Genomic DNA, 27659 nt, shown 5'->3' on the forward strand with positions numbered 1-27659 from the left:
GTAAAAAACAAACAAAGAAAACTCAGTACAAAGGTTAGAACTGGAAAATTTGCTCGTGCTATCCTGCTTTCAAACATGACATTTTTATATAGTAATGTTACATGTCTGCAAGTTCATACCAACACAGTGGCACACTTTTCCATTCAATGATCTCTTTCCAATGGTGAAGATCTGCCATTAATAGACTATACCATTGACTTTATAAAAGTTCCAAATATCTTGGCCATTTTTCTTCTAATAAATGATTAATTTTGTATAACACATTCTATGAAAATACACACTGAAAATTAGTTTGCTGTGAGAATCTGACTATGATACCCTGCTATGTTCAAGTGATATGATGTCATGTCTTCCATATTATGTACATACATTTTATATGTAAAATTTGCACTATGCATAACTACCAGTGACAAAATTATACAGTATGATGTCTACTTTTCTTTGCCTTTACTGCAGACGTGTCTTCTTTGTGGATTCCTTAATGCCTAGCCACATAGCTCGGCTCATGCCTCAGGCATCCTGTACTGGGTACACTCATTTAGGGTGTTCTCTCCTCTTAACTGTGTAATTTGACAGAACTTATCAAAATGGAATATCCACCCACATGCTCCAGTTAACTGACAAACAGCATTGAAAAATTATTACTAAGAAAAACACCACGGAACAACAGAAGTATTTTTTTCCATTAGGAAGTCTAGAAATGAAACTGAGATTGACTTCCATCCCAGCAGTCATCATTAAGTGTCTGGCGTAATCCTTTTAAATAGGAAAAAAGTAGCATTTTTTTCCCCTATATGAGAAAAATATTTTTAGAACAATTCATTTGCAAATGCAGGAAAGGTGCAAGCTACTAAGGGAAATACTACTTTGCTTTGAAGCAAGTAAGCATCAGTCTGCTGTTTTCTTCTGCTGTGGTTGTTTATATCCATGAAGATACAAAGTCACAAATCACTGTAAAAAAACAGCTAGTACACAATTAAACTAGTTCTGCTGATACTGAATTGTAGCTGATGCAAGTGTTATGCTGTACATATCAAAAACCAAGAACAAAAGACACAAGTTATTCCCTGAACTACAAAAATCATGCAGCCTGGCTCCCTGTAGCTTTTACTTGTAATGTCTATTCCAGGCAGATTCTTATTCTTAATACAGCAGAGCTCATGCTTCAACCTTTCCCCATACTTCAGACTCTAATTTGAGACTCTGCCTAGTATCATATTGCTAATTACTCAATATTTTGAGATCCCCATCTCTCTGCAAATAGCAAACCTGGAAATTAAGTAGGGGAGAGATATACAGAGAAATCTTACAGACCATTTATTTTTGCGATAAGACTGAACCCACGAATGATTCTTCAGAAAATACTCAACAAATTGCAGAATAAAGAAAGGAAATTCAGGTGGATATTCTATTCATAACATTTCGGTAGTGTTTGGATACTGTTAGTACTTAGAAACCTGTTGTTCCACAAGCTACATGAAAGCATACCAAAGCTGGAAATACCTTCCATTGGAAGGAGGCCTAATATGTCACCTAGATTTTCCTGCTCTAACTAATGGGAGGGTAGGTATGTAAACAGTAATTTAACAATTGGACCTTAAAAGTATGATCAAAAACTTTACGTAATACAAATTTTCCTCCTAAGAAACTTACTCTCTAAGTAATCCCTTCTTCTCCATTACAGCCTCAGAAGCATAAAAATAAAGTTATATTCTTTCATTAGCTTATAATGTTAACTTAGAATGGCGAAAAGTAGAAATCAACATGATGGTTCTTAACATATAAATATCAAGATTTTTAAACAGTAATACCTACCTATATGGTTTCATAGGAGTGCACAGTAACAATACCTATATTTTCAGTTAACTGAAATGAGGATTAACCGGCTTGGTTAGAATTTCAAGCTTGGAGTGTTGAACCACTCATCTTAATACAAGACAAACTTAGTATAGTTCAGTCTTCAATGACATTTAACTGTATAAAAGGAAATGAAAGTTTAATGGCAAGAATACATTAAATAGGTAATAACGGCATAATACTGAATAATTGAGCACAGTCTAAGAATTTTAGAAAAACATGAATTGCCTTAGAGTCAGCAGATTACTGTCTTAAAAAAACTCAACAAAAATACTAGGAAAAAGAAATGTCAAGGTATATGATTATACAAATTGTATCTGTGGTTCCTTTAAAAACAACCTCATATAATATAAAACCCAACTAATATACTACAAATTACTGAAAATTTTGAAAAAAGAAAACCCTTCAAACATTGCAGATTTGAAATTAATTCTTTGAGACAAAGCTCCCAGAGTCAAATTCTCTATTCAGGTTGCACATTCAACATGAGAAATAACAACAGTAAGCAATAAAAATAAAAAAACCCAGTAGTGTTACTGAAACTAGAAGATCTTTCAAAGTAACCCTGTAGAAACATATACTGTAATTTCAACATTTGTATTTAAGTACCATTAACAGCTGGCTTGTAAGACAAAAGAGTGTTGGTAAGATGGAGGAATACCATGAGCAAAGGGAGAAAAGAGTATTTTAGCTATATTCAGTTTTGAAGAAAACAAGTTAGATCTGTGGAGACAAGTTTCTAGTCATACACCATGTCATATTAACAAAGCTACTTTGTCACACTGTATATACTTGATACGATCCTCAGAAAATATTAGTAACTTGAAACATCACCTTGAAATGTTTTGCTTCAAGTCATTGCAAAGACTTAGTCAACACAGTAATTCCAGAGGAGCAAAGCCATACTTGCCTACACTATTTCATGACAAAACATTGAAAAAAACTAAGCTAAACTCTGCATAATAGAAAAACTTCATTCCAAGTTATCATTAATATAAACCTTTAATGAGTGCTCATTTTAAAACTATAAGCAAGGCTTCACTGTTACTATTCTGAACCAAAACAAAAGTCACTGAACTATCAAGTGTAAAGATGCTTATTCAACTACAAGAAATCACTTTATTCACAAGCTTGTTTTTCTACACACACTTTTAGTTCATTTCATAACCATAGGAAAATTCTAACCTGACTTCACTGCAAACACTATTATTTGAAAAATTAAGAAAAAAACCAACCAACAAACAAACCAAACCCCAAACACACCCCCCACCCCCAAAATCAACCCACGTAAAACCATTTTTCCATCTCCAGTACCATACCTGTCTCCCCAAGTTCCACATAAACCAAGAAAAATGGGTTTGTACATCTGAATATACAGAGTTGTTGCTTTGCTACTAATAATCCACCACTGCAATAACAGAACCATATCTAAGCACCATCTAGACAACTCTGTACATAAAATCCTTACTGAAGTTTTTAAATACTTATTTTACCAGTTACTAGGTAAATGAAAGTTTATTCCCTCTAATCTATTTCCTTTTTTCTTTTTAATACTACTGCAGAAGGCAACTACACAAAACTACTCTGAGATTTTCTAAGTGTCAACTTTGAATTTTTGAAGAAGTGTTATTTCAGTTTAACATTTACAAGTGTCTTCTGAAAGCGCTATCTTATTTCATGGGTTTTAACATCACCCTGAAATTAATAAATTAAGCATTGTTCATTTAGCAATATATGTTTTACCATGCAATCCAGTAAAATCCTCTGCATGCCATGTTCCTAAAAAACTCTAAAGAAAATTAAAATGCAAACAAGTAACAAAAGAAAACTTCATGCCTTTCAGATTACAAAGATACAGGTAAACGCAGAGCGTTAACCTCCATTATCCTTATTGCTATTATCCTTATAGCTTTTGCTGCAAAATTTCGGGTATCTACTAATTCTACTTTTCTCTGTTCTCTTCTTACTGTTAAAAGATTAGAAAAGAATCTGGGAAACTGCCACACTTCTTTCCCCCCTCTTTTTTTTTTTTATTTCGTTCTTTCAAGGATTTTTTTTATGTCTTTGTATTACAGCTGCCAACTAAACCTTCCCTCCAGTTCTGTGGTTTGCTTGACAATGACCAGCACCAGAAAGGTAAAAAAAAATAAATACCTAGATGAGTAGAATTTCTGGAGTGAGAATATTAACTGTAGTATCAGTATCAGAACAGAGGCAAGTATTAGCACGGCTGTACAAAGCCAGCTGTAATAACTGAAAATTTCTTTAAGTAAATCAATGACTTCTTACACTTTGAAATATGACTGGGTAACTACAGTTTCCTGGCATTTCAGTGCAATGCCTGAATTAATTCACTTAATTAAGCAAGCAATGGATACAAATATTGCCATGACACTATACTACCATATTATGTCAGAGATAAAGAAGCACTAATTACCATCAATAGCAGAATTGAATTCTTTATGTCCATATTATGACCACTACCATGGTATACTTCCAGGCTCTCTAGAACAGTTCCTTCCACGTAAACAGATCAGAAAAAAAGGATCAGAGAAATTAAGGTAAAAAAATCAGCTAGAGAGAAAGTCATCACTTCTACCACAATGTCTGCTATGCATTTCACATCATTGTATCAATAACTTGAATAACAGTTAATAAAGTACCTGAACACACAAAAAACTCACTTGCCCAAAGGCAACACCTACTACTGTCAGCATTTACAAGAAAATGAAAGCCAACACTGACAGCTTGGCATTCATCAACAATAAATATGCCACAGTAGAAAGAACATTGGTAATTTAACTATAATTATAAAAAATGTACTGGTGTTCCAGCAGTTCAGGAGGCCCCTTTCCATGGCATACAGTCACAATAAAAATGGAATTTAAGAGATGTTCACCGCAGGTTTGAAACAGTAAAACAAACAGACCACAGAGTTGATGTCTTTGATACATCCAGAACAAGAAAGAATTCACTGTAAACAAAAAGGAGAAACCTGCCAGAAACTTCTTAACACTTTTCAAAAGCATTTCAAAGGCTTCACAGAAGTTTCTTGACATGTCCTTCCAGCTACTGGTTACAGGAAGCTGAAAACAGGTGAAAGCAACATTCCACTGGGAGATTTTTCCATGTTACACTTGATTCTCAAAAGCTTGTGTCAACACAAAAAAAAAAACAACATTTAAGAAAGAGGCAGCTGGCATTATGCTACAGATGGATTAACGTCTAATAGAGAGCAAAAACACAAGGACAAAAGAAAATAAAGGCCACCTGGGACTAGAGATGGAAGATGTTCTCATTTATAAATGTACTCAACCTAAAGGGAAAGAATCAATGTATTTAGCATATTATAGAAATTAGCACTATAATGAGGAGGCAAAAAATCAGCATGGGATTTTCTAGGAATGTGGAAAGCAAATGTCACCTAAACCTTATTTATTTAAATATCTCATCTACTTACTTTGCAGTTACGTTCAGTTTTACTGAACGTATCTATGTTTCTTATACCACTATACACACTGATCCTAATATACACTGCAGACAGAACCTGTTCTCAAAAGACAGCACAGTATCATTAAAAAAACAGAAATGTGGGTTCATTATAAATCTCCATATGATTTCCTTTAAACTTGTCCACATCAGTCTTTTTAGGTGCATCTGTAACTGTTTGATTCTACTATTAGATTTTATATGACACACTGTTTTTAGATAAAAATTATCATCACTAATAATTTATAATTTATGATAGGCAAACTGGTAAATCACTCTTTCCAATGCAAAAATTTTTTTACTTAAAATAATGTGGTTTTTGAAATATACTGTGTTTTGTTTGTTAGCTTTAAATTACAGATTGATAAATCTGAGCTGAGTGCAAAATATCCATGATCTATATCATTATGCAATGATAAAGCTCCAAGCCTTTATAATCCTAAACACTGCAAGACTGAAAATATGTCAATGTGTATTCTTTCATGCTTTACTAAATTTACAATTTGAAATAATTTATTATTCTGTTAGCTATTCCAAACTCTTGAGTACTCATTTACTGTTCTGAAAATTGACAATTTCCATCAGAATGTTCTGTGTCTCAGATAATACAGTTTAATTAAAACTGGCTTATTAAAATTTCCATCACAAATTATATGTTTGAATGTTTCTCTCCTGTCCTGAGCAGAACTATGGAATTAATATCAGCAGTATTTGATGCAGGAGGGAATGCAGTCACATATCGTAACTCCATTATTATTCTGGAGATACAAATACACACTACAGCTCTTTAAAGGGACAGATACAGCTGGAATATCTGGAACAACTAACATAGCAATAATTGATGTTTTGATAAAATTAGAACTTTGTTATTAATCCAGTGCAGAGTACATACATTTTAATGGCATAAACCCAGTCTATTATCTTTACTGTGTATTCTAGTTTGAAGAAATCAAAGTCAGTTTTACTTCTGTTAACTAACTGTCAGTCAGCTCAATCTATAACGTTACTGCAGACACTGTGGGAAAATTCATAAATGTGATGAAAAACTGCCTATTCAAAAAGCTTGAAAGTAAAATTGTTGGAGCCTGAAATGACATATTTGGGGGAGACTTAATTAGGCAGAAAGAATTATGTAAATAATCACACAACAGCTGATTTTTGTTTGTGTGCCTTTTATGATGTACTAGATAAAGCATGTAAGAGTGGGATTAAAAAACATTCATGACACCACTCATCATAAATGCTGCATTTAACTAATACCTATGTGTGGATCACCAGATCTGCTTACAAATTAACCTTATTCATAGGTGGCACTTGACATCTTCAGCAGTAAGGAATTAGCAACAAAATCCAACTAAGTGTATGGTACAGCAGGCAAGAAACCAGAACAGAAAAGACAGCTTCCTCAGAGGGGTCTGCATTTATACCTAATGCAACTTAAATGGAAATTCATAACCTAATACATATTTGGCCGTCTACATTTCTGAGCCTGAATCAAGTGTTGAGTACAGCCAAACTGATCTTAAATGGGTGACTGAGCTTAAATGGCACTCAAACAGGTTGTCCAGAGAGGTTACGGAATTCTGGAGATACTTAAAAGCCATCTGGACACAGTTCTGTAAGCCTGATCTAGATGGTCCAACTTGGGCAGGGGAGTTGGACAAGATGACATCCAAAGGTCCCTTCCAACCTCAACCATTCTGTGATTCTGGGAAATCCAAATGAACATGACTTTGGTCACCCTGTTTATACATAATTTCAACTTCAAAATATACCATCTCAAACAATTTCTCTCTCTTTAAACTGGATATATAATGCAACTTCATACCAGTAACAAAATCCCAAATTTACAAATAAATTTTACACACTGTACATTACCCAAATATAGCTTTTCCCACCCCAAGCATGAGAAAATTAAATCAGATTATGAGAACTGCTGAAGAGAAACATAAACCATTAAGAACAAACCAGTTGTCAGAATCCTTACTACAAAGTATAAACATCCAGTTTTAAAATTACCTTGCTGAATAGTTCATTATTTCAACAAATCAAATGGCCATTATTATTTAAAGTTGGCTTTCAATAAAATGGATTATTCTCATCATCTTCATAATGTCATAAAATAAGCAAGTATAAGGTCCAAATAAATGAGGGTTTTTATCAGCACTGGGTTCGAGTTAGCTTTTTATCCAGACTTAAGTCATCTCATTGTCTGACTTGACGAAAAAGAACCAAACCCATGCTTCACTGGCATGATCAACTGAAATTAAAACCAATAGTAGACTGCTTGCTAATCCAGTTCCACACACTGTTCATAGAACAAAACACCTTTTTTGCACCCCCCCCCAGGTACACTTATCTACTACCAATATTTAAGAAATACACTTCAACAAGAACACAGATATTTTTGTAATTATTTCCAAACAACTACCACTAAGTAGAAAATTTACTTAAAGTATTTCAACCACACAAACAGCATTCTGTCACTTCAAAACTCTTGCACACCATTGTAGAACAGGATTCTGGATCAAGGAACTGCCAAACTATGCTAAAAATATGTTTTATATAGCTAGAAGAGAAAGTTTGATTCAATGGTGTCATCGTCTTTAATGAAGGATGTACCAGAGCTTTTAGTTTCTAATCTCCAAGCTCATTCATAATAGAGCATTCTTTGAATTGAACTGGAGAAACACAAACAGAAGTTATTAGCTGAAGACAGAAATTCAGCTTTAATAACAGTAAGTCATTTACACTGATAGCTTTATTTTCATCTGCTATCAGTATGTAAACAGATGCTAACAATTTTATCATTCACACTACATACATAATGTATCTCAATGACTACACAGAAGACAAGACTTCTGGAGCATACACAGATAATTATGAATCACAATTATATACCTAATCTTTTCCTCCCATTGAAAGCCTTTACAGAAAAAAAAAAGGCAGAAATCTTCATTACAATACACTTCATCTACTCAAATGAGAATCCAAAGAAACCAGGACCCACAGAAGGAGTCCTATTTTTATCTGTTTACACAATATCATGTACTTCTGAAGAGCTTAAAGATTCACTAATAAAATACCCATAAAAAGCTCAGGGTGAGAATTTCTTTCTCATTACAAAGCAAATTACCTCATCATTCAGCATTTGTCAGAATAGCCCAGAAAACAAAAAAAAACAAACAAAAAAACCCAACCCCAAAACACAAAACCAGCCAAACAAAAAACCACCCAACCATAGAAACAGTTGCTTCTCAGTTATCATACAGTAGAGTTCTATTTCTCCCCTTGGCCTTCACTACATCAGTACCTGAAGAAGTCATTAACTGTCAGAATTATTTAATACACTGTGTACAGACATTATTTCAGTGTTTGTGTTCATGAAAATGAAGCACAGAAAGATCATAACCACCTGATAACAATGCTAACTGTGACCTGTTCCGTCTCCCCGAAGTGCAGAATCATGCTAAATTCATGCTAATTAAGATGAGGCTTTCTGACTTGTCCCTAAATGGCAATAAAACTTTAATCTTGATAAATGCTAGAAAAGTCCATCAACGTTTACTTACTCCTAGATCTAAACAATCATATCAATTCCTAATTTTCACGCATTCAAACTTCTCAATAATGAAAAGACTACTTCCATTGATTCTACATACACCACTTTACTATGCACAAGAGAAAGCTTATGTCAACATAATTTCAATACTGCCTTTTTTATTTATGCTTCTGTTAATCTGAATGCAAAGACCAGTGCTCATTTCTCTGAAAGTCCCACAGGAACTATCTAGACAAAAACTGATAAACAAGGGTCTATTTTATAAAATATTCAGTCCAAGGAATAGAACTCCACAGGCTGTTTCTTAAATTGGTTTATATTGGAAAAGTCTGCTTGAAGACTTACATGCTGATTTAGGAATTTCCTGTGGTAGCATGAAGAAGAAAGCTTTAATAGGAAGAGCACTCGGCTCCTCAAACATAACACATAAAAAGAAGCATTTATAAAGCCACAGGCTAGAGAAGGGAAAATCTTGTCTATCTTAAATAAAAATACTTTTTTAAAAAATTGAAAAACCCAAAAATTAAAGGCAGTCATTAACCTTAATTAATCTAAAACCAAGTTTTATTGTGAGAAAAAGACAATTGGGGTTTTTTTCCATATTTCTAACAGGAAAATAATCCCCAAAATCCATACTCTAATTTTTCACAGAAGACAGAAAGATCAAAACAATTTCTAAAAGCTCTAGAACTCCTGAAATCAAAACAAACCTTTCACCCTGTCAAAAACAAAGCTTTATTTCCACTGATGAAGTCACCAGAATTTTGAAACTGCTTTTGCAAAAACATGCTGAGAGGAACTGAATTTACTGACACTGTCTGACAGGTGAAAAACATCCTTTTAAGAGAATGGCAAAATGCCATTCATGAATGAAAGAGGTGGACTATTTAGCTTCATTTGTTCTGAAATGGAAGTAGGGAGAACTGTTAAAAATAAAGGAAAAAAAATTATACCAGATAAAGAACAAAACAGACACATATAAACTTCACACCCAGCCTATACTGGTAAAGTATTTCATGATCTTTCCTTGCAGATCTTATGCCTTTTTAGACCTACACCATGTACTTGAGCGTGACGGTGGCATGAAGAGGGGGTAACTGATAGGAGTGCTAGAACAATGGATACTTGATGACAGGACAGAAGAAAGGCAAAAAGTCTTACAAAATTACAGAAGAATGTAAAGGATTCTCCAGTTTATTATTCCAGCTTGGTAATGGTTTACAGGTGATTTACCTATACTTGTACAAGATTCATAGATCTTTGCTTAGATTCTTCAAAGTCTAGGATCACATTTTTGCCTGCAATACCATACTAAGAAGTCTGAGAATTAGTCACTCCCTATATACTTTCTGCAGGGGCTTCTCCAGCACCTTTTGCAACAGAAATAATTTAACTCAATTCTCATTTGTGGTATTTTAGTTTAGAAATAATTTGAAACAATATGAAGAGTGGTATCTAATTTTTTTCAAGCTGAAATCTCATTTTTTGTGGTAGCAAACAATTAATTATAATCACTATTCATGCATTAATTATAAAGCAACACAGAAGACATGACAGTGAAGGATATATCAAGAGAAAATGTTGCAAGAGTAATGGATTTCTAGAATACCTTCCCTGGAGAACAATTAGATAAAAATCTGCTTAGGTGAATAAAAACAAAAAAGAAAACAACTAAAATGCAGCTAGAAAAAACAAAGTGATTCTGCAAAATTTGTTTTGCATATTATATTCAAATTAATTGTGACTGTTTCAAATAATACAAAGCATTGACAAACCATGTTCTAACAACAATAAAAAAATTAGTTGTCAATACCTACTTCAGTGAAGCCACGGTAAGGTAGACACTCCTAGAAATACTATATTAGCTTTGGAGCAGACAATGAGATGCCTTAAACAATAATTACAGCTTTTTGTGTCCTAAATCTTTCAGAGAAACTGCAACCACATTCACTTTCTCTTTGATCATGCAGTTTTTTCCTCACTTCATCTGGATTTAATTAAGAGAGTATGTTTGAGCTGCCAGTTGTACCCTGTTTTAAACAAGCTTCAATCAGTAGATCTGATGGTTCTTCATCTAGATAAAGCTTTTGGGTGAAGTATAGAGAAGGAAAAGAGAAGCGACTCCTTACATTTCTAGGTTTCCTTTAATGCAGCAATGTCAGAAGTCCTAATTTCTTTTTTTCAGAAATCTGAAAAAGTTCAGATCATATGTTTCAAGAGCCTAGATGTTCAAAATCAAGGAGGAAAAGGAATTACAAATAAAAGGAAAACAAATATTCTGGTCAGACAGAAAAATAAAGAGCATAATCACAGAGCAATCAGGGTCTGAAATGAACACTTCCTATACTCTGATACACTGCTTTACAAAAAAAAAAAAAAGCGCACACTTTCTCAATTACATCCTTCCCCTCCAAAAAGGGTTTTTTGAATTTCATTTTGGGGACTGTAGAAGGGGAGAGGGCAAAAAACTGTTCCATCAACACCAAAATTTTTGATAAAGCTTTTTCTCATGACAGTTTGATTTTGATATCTAACGCTGCAGCTCCAGGGATTTATAGAGTGCACTCTCCCATTAATTTGAGATTTTAAAATAAACATACAGCAATCAGACAATGGATCTCTAATGAATTATCATTCCAGTAGTGCACAGTTGTTTACAAAAATATCTTTCAGTGATGTGGACAACGTGGTTTAATATAAATTTAAGGATGTAAGCAGTTTCCCACAGGCAATTATTCACAATCAAGAAGCCTTTAGATTCCCATGTATTTAAGTAGATTTTTGTTCATAGAATTTTATTCTTTAGAAACTCCTAAACAAGCAGGCTTTGCCTCCTGCATAATTTTTCATGTGTCTATGAAGATTACTGTCAAAAATTTCCCTCAGTAGTTAGCCAACATATACTCTAAAAATGCATTTCAGCAACATTTTTATACTTTTCTCCTTTCTTGTGTAAAATCCTCGCTCAATTTTATTCAGTACTAGCTTTGAAGCACAATTCTAGATGCGCAATCCTTCAAGGTGCAGGACAGAATGGAGCTCCCTCATGTGGTAAATCTACATAATCTCGAGGATTAAATAAACAAAAAATCCAACACAAATCTATAGTCACATGTCTGGACTTAAACAGATAACCTACAAAAGTCTGTACTACATAATTCACAGAATGCATGTTTTTCAATAAAGAGAAACTAGAAACATAAGCTATTTGAAGTTCTTAATTGCCACACGGCTACCCACTGCATATCATTCCACCTCCCCATTTGTTACATTCTCCAATTTCTTCCTTTATTCATACTATAGTGGAACCTTCAGTTGGTTTGCACACTCCTGTTCACAGGGTTTTCAGAATAGCTCACCACAAAAGAAGTCAATATAATTTTATGTCCACCCACATTAGGGTTTTCCTTCTTAAAGATATGAAGATCTTCAGGTAGAAACATACTGTCAGAAAGAAAAATGATAGTCTGCTTTGTATAACACTATTTTCATTTATCATTTCTCATAGTTCCTGTATTTTTAAACATTAAGTTTTGGTCTGGTCAAAGGTACAGTTTTCATAAAAACAGTCCTAATAGGACTTTTTAATGATACTTCACCGTGTTTTTGCTTGGTACCTGGCTTTGTTCCTTCTTTTACATTCCTATATTTTAATATCTATATATTTCTTGTTGAAAAAAGAACTCTACACAGGCCTGCATAATTGATCAGGAGATATTCTTTTATGAACAAAGTATCATATAAACCAACAAAGAGAGATTACTAAATCATTGCTTCAGTGCTTGACCAGTTATGTGAAAATTGATTTGCTTTGAGACAAAATCAGCCTCACAGACTACAGACTGCCTTAAGGGCATAGACAAAGGAAGATGATAACTAGCAATATGTTTAGTAGAGTAAGGTACCAAAGCCAGGTACCAAGCAAAAGCACAGTGAAGTATCATTAAAAACTCCTGTTTGGACAAAAATAAACATCTGGAATCTTGCCAGATTAGACTTGACCAATTTCAAGTTTTCCAAATTCTGTTTCACTGATCAACACACAGACTATATCAAATAAAACAACATGAAATATCTGAACAGTTTCTCAGACTAACCACTCTCTTGATGCACAGTGCTCCAGAGGAAAATACAGAATTTCAGTATACCTTAAGGAAAATGTCATACTTTGATTTTTACTGATTAACCCCTGCCTCCCACGTGTATTCCAGAAAGCTTCAGTGTGCCTCAATAAAGCTGAGAAAGAGACGTAGTAAACCAAAGATGGCTTTAGAGTTGCAACTGATAGCACAGCATGTTCACTCTGCCTCAAGACGAACCTGCTACTCCATATACCCTATAAGACACCCTTGTAACTCCACGCAGGCTGTTTATATTTACAGATTCAATGTAGAAGGTGGACTGACAGTTTCATCTACCACTATTTCTCACATACCTCTTAGTATCACATTTACTCAGAGGAAATAAAGCAGAGGGGATAAAAATCAAGGGTAAAACTACGCTCAAAACTCCATCATTCCTCAACCCTCTTTTGTCAAAGAAACAGCTTAAGGAAAACATACGTAATGTTACACTGACTCTCAGGTAGGAAGACTAGACTTGACCAAGTAGGAAGACACCAAAGGTTTTTTTCTAGAAGGTTAAATTCATCTTTAATTGGGAAGTGTCTCTACTTCTACAAGGGTTGCAGCTTAGTAACCATGGATGTTCAAGGGACACTAGTAAATGAATGAAACCAGTTTCATTTAAAAAGACTAATATAAAAACATGTATTGCAATTCTGAAATTATAAAGCATAATACTTCCTAGAACTCCCAACAGGGACTCTTAACAGTACCATGACAAACTGATTGATTTTTTCCACTTATTTAGGAAGAAATTTATTTGGGAAAACTATCAACAGCACCATTTACTGTATTAAATAACAAACCAAACCCAACTGTTCTCAGTCAAAACCAGAAAAGGAGACTCAATTTATTTGGATAGTAAAAAAATTTCACCTGCTTCATATTACAGCAAACACAATGGGAAAATACATTGCAGGTCTAAAATATTTGCACGCAGCAGAAACAGCACCTTTAACTTTTTAATTCAATGGTATCTGTTGACCTTCATGACAAATATTTAATAATAAGAAATGTGACACCAGTCATGCAAATATTTCACAGCAATTTTAGTGGGAATTTTTTTTTTTTTTTTTTTTTTACAGGGTGAAAAATTAGCTAAGTGAAAGGATTAGTAAATGTCACAAGGCCATATTGACATTTCCCAGTGAAAATGAAATTGAATAGCAACAGTTATATCACGGCTGTCACTGAACAAGATGATATCCTATAAAAATAAAATAACCCCTACAGCTTCTGGGATTGCCTCTGTGAGTGTTGCTGTGCTGCTCAGGACTGAGGTCTTCAGAATGTGTTTCTGTTATTGTGCCTTCTAACTGCAATAGGTCCCGGATGTATTTCTGACCTGCTGATTAACTAATTTTTAAACCTGTACCTATAAAAGGGCTAGTCTGCACCAGCAGATCATTTTATATGCTGGGGAGACACAGTCTCTAAAGACTAAGTCAACAACTCAAGTAACATTCGAGCCCAACAACATCAAATAGTAGTCTTTTTTTTCCCTAGTTTAATAATGTCAATTGAATAGACATAATTAAACACAGCACAAATTGCCTATAATCTGATTTTGAACTTGGCAGGGTCAGTTCTTTGATAACATCTCAGCATTTTGAACCCTATGAGCTTGAATAATTAGCAATCCAAAAATGGAAAAAGAAAACACTTTATTCACTGATGCCCCGAATTTTCTAAAAAAGCCGCTAGTTTGAAAAAGAAAAGCAGATTATACACGTGTACTAATTCTTCCTATCTTGTATCACAGTGCTTTCGGAAGTGGGATTTTCTGCCTGTGCTGATGAAATACGTCAAACCTTCAGATGTACTTCTAAGAATTACAAACACAATCAGTTTAATCAAGTGTGTCTTGGTTCCTTCAGCATACCCATTTAAATATGATGCCAATGTTCAGAAATAAAAGGTTTTCAAACATAACCTTCCATAAAACGAAAAACTGTTAATTTCCTTTTCAAAACTACATTTCAGTGATTTTTTTTTTTCTTGCATTTGGTATAACACACAATAACGCAAATTTGGGACATAAACATTTGGTGGCTGTCAGTCAAGCAACGAAGCAACTCAATGAAATTTCAAATCTGATAGTGAAGACACAAATTTACCTTTCTTAGAGGTACATGAACTTAGAACAGAGCGTCCTGGATGCAAAATGTAATGTACACCTACCACATTTTTTTTTTCTTTGCTCATCATCAACTAAGTAAATGTGAGTAAAAAGCCCATAGAATATGTAGTAAAAGGTGGAAGTTCGTAAGAGCACTTGAATATCTCATTAACAATGAATTTGAATTGACCCACGTGTGTAATGGAGGTAAAAATGGTATTCCTAGTACTTAAACATACATCCCACTGCAAAAAAGTTCCTTGCAACATGAATAACTTACATACTTGAAAATGCACTAGAATAACAGATATCTAGACAACTTGAACATCAAACAGTAGGAAAAGTAACTTAGTCAAAACCAGGCCTACATATTAATCTGTACAACTGCAATTCTGAAGAGACACAAAAGAAGAAAATCCCACCTTAAGTCTAAAATGAATTGCAAAGCTAAAGATGTATAGCATAATGGGACTTATATCTACTGCTTAGAGCATTTTCTGTTTAAAAAGTACTGAGCATATACTAAGAATGGCTTACAAAGAAGAAAAACACATTTGTACCTTTCAGGGAGTAGGTGGAAAGAAAAAATTTGCATATGTTTTTGAACTTTTCCTGCCACTAATAAGAGTATTTCTAAACCTTGTCATTCGGACACAGTACCCCTGATCTCAAAATCTCCATTCTCAACTTTCATTCTGGCCACTTTCCATTCTTCTCTTACTATATTATCTTAGTCTTTCTCTAGTTGATTGCATTCTCACTTCCTTTTCCATTATTTTACACATTTAACTAGAACAGAACAATGAAACAAAAGTGATGAGACAGGAAGCCCAACAAAATCATAGCTTCAAAGTTAATTCCATTCACATTCCTACTTGAGCAGCTGTCATTAGCCTCTATGGGCTTGTAAGAATCAGAAGTCAAATAGTAAGTCAGCATAGAAATAGCCAACATATGGGATGATTTTACATTTTATCTAACATAGTATTTTTGGCTGTACTCTTCTTGGACAGAAAGTGAAAGGGAACCAGAGAGGTTTCAACTGAAGAGAATTATTTACTGATCACTGTATTTCCAATATACAGCTGTACTGGGTCTGGCTGAACTGGAATCGGTTTTCCCCTATAGCAGCCCTCACGGTGCTGTGGTTTATGCTGGGAGCTGCAGGGTGTTGACAGCATCCTGGTGTGGCTGCTGCTGAGCAGTGCTTGCACAGCACCAAGGCTCTTTCTGACATTTCCCCAGTGGGACGGGGTGGGCAAGATCTTGGGAGGGGACACAGCCAGGACAGCTGACCCAAACCGACCAAAGGGATATTCCAGACCATGTGACGTCTGCTCAGTATAAAGCTGGGAGAAAGGAGGAAGGGGGTGGGGTCACCCTTGGTCCTCCGAGGCAACTACTACGCGTATTGGAGCCCTGCTTCCTGAGAAGGCCCAACATCGCCTCTTCATGGGAAGGAGAGAATAACTCTGTTTGCTTTTGCTTCCGCGCGCGGACTTTTGCTTTGCTTTGCTTATATTAAAACTGCTTTTGTTTCACCCACAAGGGTTAGTTTATCTTCTTTCCCCTCTTTACCCTGTTGAGAAAACAAAGGGAAGGGGGGGGGGGGAAGTGATAGAGCGACTTGGTGGATACCTGGCATTTAGCCAGAGTCAAACCATCACAACAGCACATACTTGCATATGAAGGCAACCATAACATCTCTCTTTACCAGGAAGATAAGATATTAGAAGGTGTTTTCTGCTCTCTTGAAACTTGTAAACCACAATAAAAAGATATTGAAACAAGACAAGATAGAGTTTAAACAGAAAATTCCATAAACCAAAGCTTGAACAGCAAATAAATACTTTGCTGTGCTGTATCTTCAAGTAGGTAGCACAAATTCTTTTTCTTCAACTTCCTATTTTAATTTAGAAAAAATAGGTTTTTTCTTCTGTGTTACTAATAGAAAGTGAAATTAATCACAAATTGATTTTTTAAGAAATATTTTACCTCATACTTAAATGTAAACAATTAAAAAAATTATATATTCTTAAATAGTAATCAATACCAAATAAGAGAAGTCTTATTAAATGCTGTAGTACCAGCAGTACTACTAGACACTCATTAGAATTTTTTGACATTAAGCAAGATCCTAAAGTTTCAACAAGTTTGTAAATTGTTCCATGAGCGGTAGCAAAATAGACCGTAATGATGGTCTCAACTGATCCTCTTAAGAATCAAGTAAATCAAAGTTCAAGAGTTGAGTAAAGCTTCAAGTAGTCCATTTTTCCCCACTGGAAAAAAAACCAAACTGATTTTAAAGTTGCATTGTTTCTAGCCTTTACTCACTTACAAACAATATCAATAATATGAATACAGTGTTATGTGTTCTGTTTCTCTATATTAGCAAGAAATACTAAAAATTGATGGTTGAAAACATTTTAAAAATTGCGTGACTAGGCATTTAATCATATATTAATTTTTTCTGAGGTAAGGCTCAGAACAGCCAACATTTTGATCTCAAACCAGAATAAATCACTCCTCTTTCATGTCCTTCCACTGTATGCACTCATAAGTCTTCTTGAAGAAGGCTTTATTCTCTGGTGCTTTCTCCTGGCTATTCCTTGGGGTTTGTTTTTAACAGAAGCAGAAGGTTTAACTTTAAACAAATGCTCAACACTACGAGTAACAAAACCCCCTGACTACATTCGTAGAAAAACTTTAAAAAGCCCAAAACCCATAATACATCTAGGAGCCAGGTCTTTCTCCTCCTGTGTAACGTAACTTAATACTTCAAAACTTTCAAACTACAGAAATTCCTTTTTCTTTTTGTGGACAACAAAGGTTTTCTCACTTGGGTGTGGGGGAAGAAGAGAGAAAGTGAGGAAAATAAGGAGTGGATAAGAACCAGGTCCTTTGAGAAGTCTGAAAAATATTTTTAAAATCTTATTGATGTGCTAACTTCAGTAAGGTAGATCTTCTTTCCCTAGACACTATTTAGGGAAAGTATTTTATCTGGATAAATAACCACTGTTTTCCCCAAATACCTCTTTTAGTAAAGAATTGCACTTTCCAATGAAAGTGTTTTCAAATGTTAATTTTGTAGATAGCAGTACCAAAAACTTTATATAAATATCACAATAAAAGGCCCATGAATAAAATTGTCCTAAGGATTATACATGATCTAGAATTTGAAAAATCACTGAATGGTTCTCTTTTCCAAAGTAGTGAAAAATGCCACAACATTTAAAAACACATTCAAATGGATACAAGGTAAAAGATAGTTACTTCAAATGTACAGGCATAGCCAAACGTTCCTAGAAATTTTCCCCCTTTGGGGTTATTTTTGAGAAGCCCCTAGTTATGAGCTAATTCAGATATTAATGCAAGTTCTCATGCAGAAATGAAGGCACCAGCACATTTCAAATTGTCTGAAAAACAAAACAAGGCTTTCCTAGAAATGACATATCAAAACACTAAGTGAATTATTTTTCCATAACAAGCTAGGAGGAAATCCCAAGTGTTAACAGATGACAAGAGTGTTAATACCATTAACATTCTTTCAGCACTCTGTGTCAGTGTGTAAATGATGTCCTGCTGCTCAGTCATTCTGAGAAGAAAAAAGTTTCACAACCGTTTCCAGATGCTGAGACTCTGATTCAGAGTATATTTGTTTCTTCCCTACTGGCCTGCTCTAAGAGATTCTGCCGTACAGTGGTTTGTACAGGAGAACTCCCAGTTGATGTTTAGTGCACATTAACTATCCCACATTCTCAGTGCATAAAAGTCCCACACACACTTAAAGTAGACTTCTCCCCAGATGGTTTCATTACAGCTGAAGTACATCAAGTAAGGAACTAATAAAACTCATATTTAGTTGTGAAGCAATAGTCATTATTAGAACTATGAACATAAATACATATCAAGTGAGAATATATGCCTTTCAGGAAGGCAGCTTTTTTATTTCATAAAAAGGATTCTGTTAATGAATGGCATTCCTTTCTGAAAATTAAAATTAGTTCACAAATCACCACTGTTCTATTTAATGATAAAATGAATGCACACTGCTTTGAAAATTTTTTATCTGCAGTAATTTTTGTTCTTTTATTCATAGTTCACTTAATTTCACAATTCTTTAAAAATAAGCTTTTAATTCTTCACAGGCATGCAATCAGAAAAACCAAGTGGCACCATTTACTGCTCTGGTAGGCAAAAGATTCTAATAAGATTAGGCATGTTAATATCTCTTACTAGGGTAAACGATACAGCTGAAAAACAGAAAAGCTATACAAATTCTTCATTTAAGGACATACTAGTACATCTAGGATACATTCTAGAATTAAATAAATGTAAGATAGTTTACAAACTACGTAACTGTCCAAAGGCAACACAGCACAAAGTCAGTCTCTCTAACTAGCAGGGTAACAAAAAGCATGAGCCTGATGGCCAGTGCTCGAACAGCATGGCCTCCTGCCACCCTGGCTCAGCCACTACTCCCTTCTCCTCACAACAAAGCTCAAAGCCTCTATTTTCTAGAGGAATAAACCTTTGTCATTCAGGGGGTGTGCTATGTTGGGAGTGGGGGAGGAGGTGGTATTTATTATTCATGTATCTGTAGTTCTAAGTCAAGATTAATTTATAAGTTAACTCTGTACAACTTTCTATTACACCCTCTGAAATAGCTTTTCATTATGTTGACTTTAATCTTTCTTAACAACAAATAAAGTTAAACCTCATTAATCTGAATATCTTCCTCAATCCCCAATGAGACATCACTAAAAGGGAAACAACATATACAGCTATAGCAAGTAAGCATAAAAATCAGTTTTCCATTTTAAAAAAATCTTCAATTAGATGCATAAACACTGAAATAAAACAAGGAGTGAAAGCCAGATTTGTCATAGTCATAATTACTTTTCTAAACTGTTGAATCATACTCCCCAGTGCTACATGAAGCTGGGCTAATTATAAAAGAAACCTCTCACACTTAAAGTGAAATTATTTACAATTTACTCAGGATCATGAAAAAGTTGTCTCAAAAATCACATTTAAGTTATTTAATATAGCATGAAATCCACGGAAAGATTTTAATCTCTCTTGGTGGTTTGTTTTGTTGTTTTTTGTTTGTTGTTTTTTTTTAACCATACTATATTCTGCTTTTAGTTACAGCATAGCTGCAATCCTCAGTTTGAAATCAACTATTTCAGGTGGTCAACCATACAGACGAGCTTCATAATCCCACAGACTTCAGAGTGTGCTGTGAACATTCCTTAAAATTTAGGCAATTAAATACTTTAAAAAATCCCAATCTAAGGCAAACAAAAATCCTAGTGCGATAGCAAGACAGCAACTACAAAAATCACTTCTGAATCTCATAGAAGTATTTCCATCTCAGAGTGCACAGTGTTTAGTACATACAACCCAGACACACACCTACCAGATGCAGAACTGTGTCCCACCAAGTACTGATCATGGAAGTATGTTTGAACTGTGTTTACTAATTGAACACAAAGTTCCACCTACAGTGATGGCGGTACGAGAGCCCGTTTTTTGATGTAGAAAAAGAGAGAAATGCTATTACCATTTTTACTTTTCACACAAATCAAGGTACAAAATGATTGAAATACTGCATTTAGTTGTAATCGGTATTTCAAGTGTATATTAAGAAAATACAGACTGGGATAAACTGTCCTAAATTAAAGAAGTGAACCTACTTTGTTATTACAGATAAAATAAGATGATCACAGTATAAAAATTCTCACATGGAGGAAAAGATATTATTATGAATTATGATCATAAAAGGTATTTCTATTGAAATTGATCTCCTACCTTATTACGCTACCAAGCAATGTTCCTTTCATATTCTCTGAATAAAGTCTCATCCACAGTTACTTGTAGACAGCTTTGTTTATTAGCAGAAGCATGAAAGAGAAATTATGCCTTTAATTATGGTATAATTCCAAAACTCTAAGAGATGATTTATGTTCAGACACATCTCAAATTTTCTGAAACGCTCCTGCACTTAGAGAGATGTTCAGCCTGAAATTCTTTACCTTTCTAGTCTCAGTATGTGCTATCAACAACAATTCTTCAACAAGCTGACAGAAATAAAAGAAATACATGCTGAAGACTAAGATGTCATTTCTGCCCCTTAACATTTATTCTTCAATCTATAAAAAAATAAAATACAGGAGCGTAGAAGACTGAAGAATATTCAGTGATAAGCAGAAACAAATTTGATCACTTCATATAACTGGAGGTGACTTTCTAAAAAAGAAAAACACCATTTATCAGGTCATCTATTAATTATGAAAACATAAATCCTGAGGCAGAATCAGTTCATTTCTTACAGTCTTATCTATCTTGTCAAGTCACCGAATTCACTATATGATAAAAGCTGTCAGACATCTACAGTTCAGGGTGCCTATTTTAATTACCAGGAATTGGTAATCTAGCTGCAACATCGATGTATGTGCACTGAAGCAAGGCTGCCCAGGAGACTTTCAACAACTAATTTTCAAAAATTTCACAGGATCTTCGTGGTTTTGCCAATACAAAAAAAAAAAAAAAAATTTTTTTTTTTTTTAAGCTCTTCTGCATTGTCAGACCACCATCCCCCTTCTTTAAAAAAATAAGGTGATAAACTGCAGAGCAGAAAAAGGTAAACATTACCTACTTGGATTTTTTCCTCACCAAATCACTTGAGTGATGCCAGTCATTTTTGTAAGTACAGTAAATGCATAGGTAGAAAAGCAATAAATGGCAAAGCATTTACTCAACACAACTGAAAAATAATGTATATAACCTGTAAAAAAGAGCTGTCAAGCTTAACAAGAAAACACCGTTACAGCAAGTGCATTTCAGTATGTTGGTTTCCTTTATGAACAAAAGTGGGGCTTATTTGACAGCATTCAGCCTACGCACATGATGACAAAGCAAAGGACAATTACAAGGCAATATTGTAAGATTTTCTGATGTGAATGTATCACAGGGAAATAATAAGTTGGTCTTTTTAATAGCAGAACTGGTAAGTATGATTACTAGTAAGTCTCTTAAGACAAGGTGGAAGAGAACATTTAAGTAACAAGAAACAATTTTCCACTTAGTCATGACTTGTCTCCCTTAATCTAATTTTCTGAAGTCCATATAGAGAAGATCTGAAATATCTTCCTGTGAACTTCTGTCACTGAATCCATTTAAATAATTAATCCCACTAAAACTTACTTTCCAAATACTCAGTACTTAGAACCTCTTCATTATATCCACCTATTAAATGTGATGAGCAGCTACGAATGGCTCTAGACATCTATCCCCTCTTTCCCTGTAAAACCCACAGAACCATGACTTCTGCCCAGTTGCAGTAAGAACGAATAGACATCACATTAACTATCTGAGCAAAAGTAAAGATGGGTATATGAAAATTTTGGAGGGAAAAGAGAAAAATGTGTATTCTACAATGCATTTAACATACTAGTGCTTAAAGAACCTACAGTCTCTATTGCTACAGAAATAAAAGGACAAATTACTCAAGTACCAAAAATGTAAATATTTTTTATCTACAATGATCTGTTAAAAAATTTAAATACAAACCATTCACAAAATTAATACTCTCTCCTTCAGAAAACAACACATCTAAAGCTAAAATAATAAATACTCTCAACTCCATTGCTAATAGTTTTCTAGATTGAAATGATTCCACAGTTGTCATTAAATACCATTTTTTAGGACAAAAAAACCCATACTACCATCTTTATGACCAGTCCCTATAACTTCTTCCTTCAAGAAAGCAATCTGGCCCCCCCTTGGAAGTTTGACTATAGATGCTTTAAGTTATACTCAGTTATATGTTTTCTTACATTTAACGTGTTCTGTTACGCTTTTCTTTGTGATAGAATAAAAGCACAGAAGAGGAGACTTAAAACTTATTTTCAAGTGTTGCAGATACTTAACCAGACAATCAGAATATTCAGATCACCAGTGAAGACATGCAAAAAGGATATGCTCATCTTCTCTACAAACTTATCATGTTCATCTTGTATTTTTCGGAAATTCTCAATGTCTTTTTCTAGGCACTGGATCTGACGGTTCATTGACTCAAGGTTGCTCTTCAGAGTCTGGGCTGAAACTAAGAAAGAAATGACAATGAGTAAAGAGCTTCTACATTCCAGAAAAGATACCAGAAGGGGAAAAAACAATGTCAGAGTAAGTAGTCTTAAGGAGAATGATTCCATTAAGTAGACTCACATTTTTCTGAATTACTGCTCATAAAAATCCTACTCTTCATAAAAATTAAGTGAAAATACCTAACGTAATATACCAAATCATCATATTTCATGTTGAAACGTCACCACTTAATTCTACCATTAGTTCAAATTATTCAATTTCTATTTAAATATATCGGTAAAAATTCTAATATCTCATTCTTTTAAATCTAATTCAAAGATTAAAAAGTAACCAAGGTTCAAAGCGATTTTACCTTATTAATGCATGTACTTGGTTAAATGAATGATCTTATTAATGCATGTACTCTGTTACAGAAATGATTTAAGGAATAGACATGGAGAAAAGATCAAATATTTTTCTTTTATTGAAATTAAACTGATTTCTAGAAACCAACATTGGTGAAACCCTCTGTTAACATCAAAGGTAGATCTGAATAATAAAAGCTACTGACAATTAAAAGAAGGAAAGGACTCACAGTACAGCACACACAAAAAAAAGAAAAAGGCTACTCTAAAGAAACACTTTTTACTGTGTCCTATGCTATTCTAATGTAAACCACTATTTCTGCAATTTCTACTAAACAACTACTAATTGATACCTCATGAGAGAAATTTCCACTGGAAATCATGACACCACAACTTCGAAGGTGAAGCAATACCATACCACACCACAGAAATTCCAGAACTAGATGAAGAGTGACAGAGTCTCTGCAGAGAAGCCTCTGGTCAAATTGTAATATTAAAACAAACTAAACCCATAATATTGAGTTTTATGACATAATCCATAAAGTCCACTTATACTCAATTTCATTATAAAGAGCAGTTTGTCAAGCACTCCCTCTCAATTTAAAGATGCATTTCAGAACCTCATTCTATCTTCCATTCTTTGTCTCCTCTTGCATGGTTTACAAATCTGTGCTTGCAAGAAGATGCAGACTATCTCAACACCACTGTTCCCAAAAGAGCACGGTAACATTTGCAACAGCTGACATCCTTCCTCTAAATTGCGTACACAGCATACTTTGTTTCAGAGTCAACTTATACTCTAGTTATACTCTTCAAGGGGTTTCCACTTTTTATTATTTTTTGATGGCAAGCCATTTGTCCAAAAGTTGCATAGAGTATTTTGCAAAGAATGGTTTATTCTCCTATTTCACTGTAATTTAAAAAACTGTGCTTTGACTATGTGAGAACAAGTAGTAGCAGGAATGTGATTCAAGATGGCTTGAAAAACACTATGTAGGAAATATAAATCCTTAAATAAGTAACTTCTTCCCAGAACAAAATCAATCCTATAGTCACTGTAAGTAACTATTCGTATCAGCTGTAACACTGATTTAAATTTTCACAAGCACGTTCAAAAACATAATGCAACAATACACCTGTCTTTATGAGAGACATAACCTTGATTTTATTTTCAATTCTATCTATTTTGTAATGGGTACCAAAGGAACTACTAATCATGACAGGTTAAAATTACAGTGAAAGAACTTTTTAAGCTTAACTCAACTGGGGAAAAAATAAATCAATCTACACTGACCACAGCATCCTTATAGCTATTAACATTCAAGATTTAACCTTGAAATCAATCACTAAAACAGTTTGAATAATAAACATTATGAAAGATTTTACATTATGGCTGCATTAATTTAATCATTTGATATTGTCAGAAAAGGAGCACACATTTTTGCTTGAACTAAAGATCTTGAATCACTATAATATTTTTATAGGCTGTTGTGTAATTGGAGAGGGAGACTGAAGTAAAATGCTAGAACTCAAAAATAAATTAGTACCATGCAAAGGGTAATTTTGTTGGTAAAAAAAATAATAGCAGCTGGTAAGTAAATAGGCAACATAACAGATAAAGTTTAACTGTTTTCAGCAATTTGAAAATATTTAAATGCATGACCACTTAGCAAGCGTACTAGTTTATTTTTGTCTTAAATTTGAAAGTGCAAAGAAATTCAGCAAGCAATGACATTTGTCTTAGCCTCTGTGACTACAATGGAATAAAAACGTTTTCAGTAACTGTTTTATAAGACTAAGTTCAGAAATCAGTTTAGATTAGGCACGTATTGACCCTGAAAGTAGGAAGGAACTCCATTCAAGCCAAGAAGGCTGCATTCAAAAGCTGTGCTTCCCATAACTAACTTCTATATTCACATTGAATTATCAAAATACATGGCAGAATATATATTTTCGTTCACTCTTTCTTCTTCCTAGCCCAGGCAAATGTACAATTTTCTGTTCAAACAAATTATGAAGTTGTTGTTCTGCAAGACAAACTTAAAAAGACTACGTAACAGGAAACATATATACAGAGAGATGATAATAAAATATCTGCATTTCCTCTCATAAACAGTTTTATTAGAGATTTACTGCTTCAGTAACGTGAAGAGGAGGCAACACGAATACATTTTACTCTTTCAGGGGAAATCATGTGAATTTCTTAAAAGTCTTGCAAAGTTTAAATTTATGAACGCATAAACTATACGCGCAGCAAAATGCCATTTCTTTGAAACCATTCCATAAACACACATAGTAAACAGACTGTTGCTATCACTATACTCCTCAAAGTTTGCAATTACAAGACAAAGGCTTGTTTGCCTCCGATTTGCCCATCACCCCACATGAAAATTAGGCATTCTAGTAGAACTAGTCTAAAAATCGAGATTAAAGGTAGCATTTGGACTTCAGTGGCACGCAAGCAGCGTTCAAGAACTATTAGTGGGAAAGCCTCTCCGTAGCAGCAATTAAAATACTATGCCATTTAATGTTGCAGCAGGAGAGAGCAACCAACTAAATCCGGTGCACAAATACCTTATTTCAAGATAGGAACAATAAAGCAAATACTAAAAGAGAGAAAAAAAGAAAAACTCACAAGCAGTAACAATCAGAAAAAACCCTCCATAACCTCCGCACACTCTAGAATGAGCACTCCCAAGAAAATGAAGCAGCCCACAAGAAGCTTGGACATTTCCCTTTATTAGCAAAGATAAAATATTTGACATGTTTCAGAAGTAAAACAAATCAACAGCAATAAAAATACTACCTCACTGTCTCCACAGCTTTATAGGAGAATTAAGACCCCCATCCATAGAGGAAAAGTCAACATTTAAGAAATGGGAAAGTTTATGAAGTCAGAAAAAATTAAAATTTGCTGACACAGAATAGTCGAGGCAGATGGCATAAACAAGTTTAGAAAAGAACTATTTATATTCACATACAACAGGGCCATAAACAGATATCAAAAGCAACGGGCAGGGATAAAAGGCTTAATATGCCTCTGAGCATGTGCGGATGGTGGGAGAAAGATTGGAGGAAGTGCAATGTTCTCCCTAAAAACATAACTTACTGCTAGCACTGGACACAGCATCAGGTTGTGTGGACCACTTGTGACATCCTTATGCCTTAAGTCAAAAACCACAGAAAGCCCCAAAACTATATACAGACCCATCTTCAAGGCCAGAGAGGAAAAAGGCTGCAAGATTTCTCAATCTGTACCAAACTGTATGAGACTGGCCCCTTATTTCGGAGTAAGAAAAGGCTGGCTTGTGGAGAGCTGCTACAACTCTTAAGTTGTAAAGAAATACAGCATCTCTAACATGTACCTCAAACCACTATAACAAAAGGATTAATGAGACAGAGGAAGAATCCAATGCCAGAAATTAAACATGTATGCTTCAAGTAACTAAAGCATTATCACACAGAATTACTATTAACATACAGGACTAATATAAACAAGGTGAATGAAGTTATGCATATTAACATATTGTCCAATTATTTTTCACGCCAGCAGAAGACTAATATAAGCACCTAGATTTATCAATATTCTCTCTGCATATAAATACTGAATGCAGCTCACTATATCATGCATCAATAAATCTACCACTGATTAAAAGTTTATTTTTTATATTATTATTTATAATAGAAATTCAGTCTTTGGAGAGAAGTCACAGTGTCATTTTGACATGAAAGGTGATAATTTTTTTTCTTCGCTTTACTATTTTCCCCTATATTAATTCCTCCTCTGTAAAAAAAAAAAAAAATCAAATCCTATCCACTTATTTTGGAGAAAGCAGTTGCACAGACTGCACGCTAAGGAAGGCTTAGTGAATGTCTGGTAGACCACTTTAGTCCTAGAAAAATGCTACAAGCAGTTAATCTCATGTTAATGTCAAACGCTAGCTAGTCCTCACAGTCAAGCTAAGCATTTTGTATTTACAGTAATACAGTAATAGTACCAAAGGACAGACTAATCCTTTCTAAAATAAGATTGCACCAGACTAAGAGTTCTTCCC

General features: G+C 34.3%; 1 protein-coding gene across 1 annotated transcript in view; it reads right to left on the reverse strand.

Moving 5' to 3' along the window:
- Positions 1-27659, reverse strand: part of DIAPH2 (diaphanous related formin 2) — a 249059-nt gene that overhangs the window by 103343 nt on the left and 118057 nt on the right. The window contains exon 24 of the mRNA XM_074914772.1: positions 23136-23261. Within this exon, the coding sequence (XP_074770873.1) occupies positions 23136-23261 (126 nt within the window). The remainder of the gene's footprint in view (positions 1-23135; positions 23262-27659) is intronic.

This window comes from Athene noctua, chromosome 11 (genome assembly GCF_965140245.1).
Source record: "Athene noctua chromosome 11, bAthNoc1.hap1.1, whole genome shotgun sequence".
NCBI lineage: Eukaryota > Metazoa > Chordata > Aves > Strigiformes > Strigidae > Athene > Athene noctua.